General features: G+C 59.5%; 1 protein-coding gene across 1 annotated transcript in view; it reads left to right on the top strand.

Annotated features, from left to right (window-relative positions):
- KDM2A (lysine (K)-specific demethylase 2A) overlaps window positions 1-3,759 on the top strand; it is a 25,741-nt gene extending 21,982 nt beyond the window's left edge. Inside the window, exons 17-21 of the mRNA XM_009995031.1 lie at window positions 3-516; window positions 1,767-1,930; window positions 2,247-2,405; window positions 2,541-2,756; window positions 3,537-3,759. Coding sequence (XP_009993333.1) covers window positions 3-516; window positions 1,767-1,930; window positions 2,247-2,405; window positions 2,541-2,756; window positions 3,537-3,718 — 1,235 coding nt within the window. The 3' untranslated portion in view covers window positions 3,719-3,759. The remainder of the gene's footprint in view (window positions 1-2; window positions 517-1,766; window positions 1,931-2,246; window positions 2,406-2,540; window positions 2,757-3,536) is intronic.
- The last annotated feature ends 529 nt before the right edge of the window (window positions 3,760-4,288 follow it).

The raw sequence follows: 4,288 nt of genomic DNA, 5'->3' as shown, positions 1-4,288 counted from the left end.
AGGAGACGACCGCTACAGGCGGCGGCAGCTGCTGCGGCTCCAGGCCACCGAGAGGACCATGGTGAGGGAGAAGGAGAACAACCCCAGTGGCAAGAAGGAGCTGTCGGAGGTGGAGAAGGCCAAGCTGCATGGCTCCTACCTCACCGTGACCCTCCAACGCCCCACCAAAGACGTCCACGGCACTTCTATCGTCCCCAAGCTGCAAGCCATCACCGCCTCCTCCGCCAACCTGCAGCACTCCCCGCGCCTGCTCATGCGGCACCCGCCCGCCAGGATCCCCCTGCGGGGCGGGGGGGAGGAGGAGGCAGCTGCCGAGGAGGAGGAGGAGGAAGAGGATGAAGAGGAGGAGGAGAACGCTGAGGAAGGAGGGGAGGCCCGGCTGAACGGGCGAGGGGCCCGGGTGCAGGAGGGCGAGGAGAGCTGGATGCAGCGCGAGGTCTGGATGTCCGTCTTCCGCTACCTCACTCGCAGGGAGCTCTGCGAGTGCATGCGGGTGTGCAAGACCTGGTACAAGTGGTGAGTTTTGGGGAGGTGGTGAGGGGGCACACACACACACACCTGGCCACATCCTGAGCCTTGTTCCTGGTTCTGAGCCTTGTGCCTGGTGGGCAGGTGGAGGGAGAACGGGGAAGGGACCTTCTCAGGCTTCCTGCAGGCAGCTGCTGCCTTCGCCATGTGTGTTGCTCTTTTGTAGGGCGTGGAGTGATGGGGTGGTGGGATGTGGCTTTAAACTGAGAGAGGGGAGGTTTAGGTAGGACACAAAGAGGAAATTCTTGGCTGTGCGAGGGTGGTGAGAGCCTGGCCCAGGTTGCCTAGGGAAGCTGTGGTTGCCCCATCCCTGGAAGTATTCCAGGCCAGGTTGGATGGGGCTTGGAGCAACCTGGGCTGGTGGGAGGTGTCCCTGCCCATGGCAGGAGGGCTGGATCTAGATGATCTTTAAGGTCCCTTCCAGCCCAAACCATTCCAGAATTCCTCTTTAATGTCCTTTTGCTCTGCCCTCTTTCTTGGGAGGTGGTGGCAGGCTGTCCTGTCACCGGAGCACCTGTGTGTGCCCCTGTGTCCTGGTGAGGTGCTGATGCCCTTTCCTCCCCTGCCATCCTGCCTGGTCCTTGCCCTTCCCTCCCTGCCTCCCATCCTGGTCCTGCCTGGGCCTCCTGGCAGGCTGGGGAGGGCAGGGACGGGTTCTCTGGCTGGAAATGCCTCAGGGGGCCGCAGGCCTGAAGACAATGCTGGCACGGGGACAGCTGGGGATGGAGGGCTTGGGAACAGCCAGGGACTGGAAACTGGGAGGTTTCTAACCACTGAGCAGCTGGAATGGCATGATAGGAAAAAAAAAAAACAGCCAGCTTTGATCAACAGCTGGTGGGAATGGTGTGGCGTGATGGCTGGAGGAGAGCTTCTCCTCACCTGCCACCTGTGTGGCACCTTCAGGGCCACAGCTGAGCTGCCATCAGGTCCTGGGTCTCCCATGGGGTGGGACCAGGCTGAGTGTTTTGCCTGCTGGGAGTGAGGATGCTCAAGATCTTTGCTCTGGTGGGAGGAACTCCCAGGAGGGGGTGAGCAAGCAGACAGCTGTGACTCACTGGGGCTGTTCTGGGCATCCCTGGCTGGATGGACGTCCCTACATGTCCAAGGAAACTTGGAGAAACCAGGCAAAGCAACTTTGTGCTGCAACTTGGGACCACACCAGGGCTGGGCTCCTCCCCCAAAATCCAGCTGTCTCTTGTCCCTTGGAGCTCAGTTTTCAGCCTTGTCCTTGTCCCCAGGTGCTGTGACAAGAGATTGTGGACAAAGATAGATTTGAGCAGGTGCAAGTCCATCACCCCGCAGGCGCTGAGCGGCATCATCAAAAGACAACCAGTTAGCCTTGACCTCAGCTGGACCAATATCTCCAAAAAACAGCTCACGTGGCTTGTCAACAGGCTGCCAGGTGAGTGTGGGCTGTGGAGGGGTCCCTACCTCTGCCACCAGCCTGCTCTTTAAGCTTCGTGATGGCTGGACCACACTGAGAGGAGCAAGCTCTGTGTCCTGGAACCCACCAGGCTGAAAGCTCCTGGGTGTCTGGATCCTGTCACCCAGCAAGTAGCCAGTAGTGCTGTGGTTGACCTTTCCTCCTTCAGAGAGCCCATCCCACCCTGGGCAGGGAGAAGAGCTGCTTCTTCATGAGCCTAGAGAAGGAGGGTTGGGGATCTGGGATGCCTCAGAGCCAACCAAGCCCATCTGACTTGTTACCTGTTTCCCTGCAGGCCTGAAAGACCTCATCTTAGCGGGCTGTTCCTGGTCTGCAGTCTGTGCTCTCAGTACCTCCAGCTGCCCCCTTCTCAGGACCCTCGATCTTCGGTGGGCAGTAGGAATCAAGGACCCTCAGATCCGGGATTTACTCACACCCCCGACAGACAAACCCAGTAAGTTTTCATCCAGCCTGGGGAGCTGGAGGAAGGTGACACACGGGGCGCGGAGCAGATTGCCAGATCCTGCAATACCCCAGGGTGGGACAGGGGGTAGGTGGTCCAGCTTAATCCCCTCTCTCCCTTTTTCAGGTCAGGACAATCGCAGCAAACTCCGCAACATGATCGATTTCCGGCTCGCCGGCCTGGACATCACGGACGCCACCCTGCGCCTCATCATCCGCCACATGCCCCTGCTCTCCCGCCTCGACCTCAGCCACTGCAACCACCTCACGGACCAGTCAGCCAACCTCCTCACGGCCGTGGGCTCCTCCACACGCAACTCCCTCACCGAACTCAACATGGCAGGTGGGTGCTGTGCTGGGGGTGGCTCTCCCTGGGGGCCCGGCTTGTCCCAGAGCGGCTGTTCAGCCCCCACGTGGGAACCGCGCGCCGAAGGGCAGGGCGGTCGGGGTTTGAAAGGAGATCATCTAGTCCAGCCCTCCCTCCTGAAGCAGGATCCTCTAGAGCAGAGTACACAGGAACACATCCGGGTGGGTTTGGAATGTCTCCAGGGATGGAGAGTCCACAACCTCCCTTAGGCAGCCTGTTCCAGGGCTCTGCCAGCCTCAGGGGAAAGAAAGATTTTCTTGTCTTTAGCTTAAACCTCCTGTGTAGCAGTTTGTGGGCATTGTCCCTTGTCATCTCACTGTACAGGACTGAGAAGAGCCTGGTCCCATCCTACTGACACCCCCAGTAGGTATTTAGAAGCATTGATGAGATCCCCCGCCCTCAGTTTCTTCCAGGCCGAACAGCCCCAGCCTTTCCTCATATGGTAGATGCTGCAGTCCCTTCATCATCTTAGTGCCCTGTGCTGGCCTCTCTCCAGTAGTTCCTTGTCCTTCTTGAGCTGAGGAGGTCAAAACTGCACACAGTTCTCCAGATGTGGCATCACCAGGGTAGAGCAGAGAGGGAGGAGAACCTCTTCTTAATGCACTCTAGGGTGGTGTCAGCCCTCTTGGCTGTGAGGGCGCATTGTTGGCTCACGGTCAGCCTGTTGTCCAACAGCTCTGGCGTGGTGGAGGTGTTGAAGTGTACCTCCCATCTCAAAGGTGTTAGAGCTCACTCTTTTTCCCATCTCCTCCCCAGGCTGCAATAAGCTGACGGACCAGGCCTTGCTCTACCTGCGCCGCATCTCCAACGTCACCCTCATCGACCTGCGAGGTTGCAAACAGATCACCCGCAAAGCCTGTGAGCACTTCATCTCGGACCTGTCCATCAACAGCCTCTACTGCCTGTCTGATGAGAAGCTGATCCAAAAAATCAGCTAGAGACCCTCCCCGGGGTAGACTGAGGAGAAGGAAAAGAACCCATCCCAACCCCTTTTGGAGAGCCGCTCCTCCACATCCCCACCTTTGCCCTCCGTCTCCTGCCGTTGCCTCCCACCTGGCTCGGCAGGCAGGGCCGCTGCTGGCCTCGCTCCACTGTCCTTCCTCCTCCTCCTCTTCCCCCGGGACTTCTGCTGATGAAGATGTCCCGCCAGGCTGGCCAGTACCAGAGGAGGAACGGGCCAAAACAACAACAGCAAACCAACAACCCACATGGCAGGGGAGCCTGTGCCCAGGGGCTGGCCGCTCCCTCGGCGGAGGCTGTACTGGAGAGGGCCGCTGCTGGCCTCGCTCCACTGTCCTTCCTCCTCCTCCTCTTCCCCCGGGACTTCTGCTGATGAAGATGTCCCGCCAGGCTGGCCAGTACCAGAGGAGGAACGGGCCAAAACAACAACAGCAAACCAACAACCCACATGGCAGGGGAGCCTGTGCCCAGGGGCTGGCCGCTCCCTCGGCGGAGGCTGTACTGGAGATCTCTACGCAGAGAAATGGGGCACCCTCTTTCCCCCCCCC

The sequence above is a fragment of the Chaetura pelagica genome, unplaced genomic scaffold, assembly GCF_000747805.2.
Source record: "Chaetura pelagica isolate M959 unplaced genomic scaffold, ChaPel_1.0 scaffold553, whole genome shotgun sequence".
NCBI classification, from domain to species: Eukaryota; Metazoa; Chordata; class Aves; order Apodiformes; family Apodidae; genus Chaetura; species Chaetura pelagica.
Note: the sequence above shows the minus strand (reverse complement) of the source record. Positions and strands in the feature narration are given on the sequence as shown.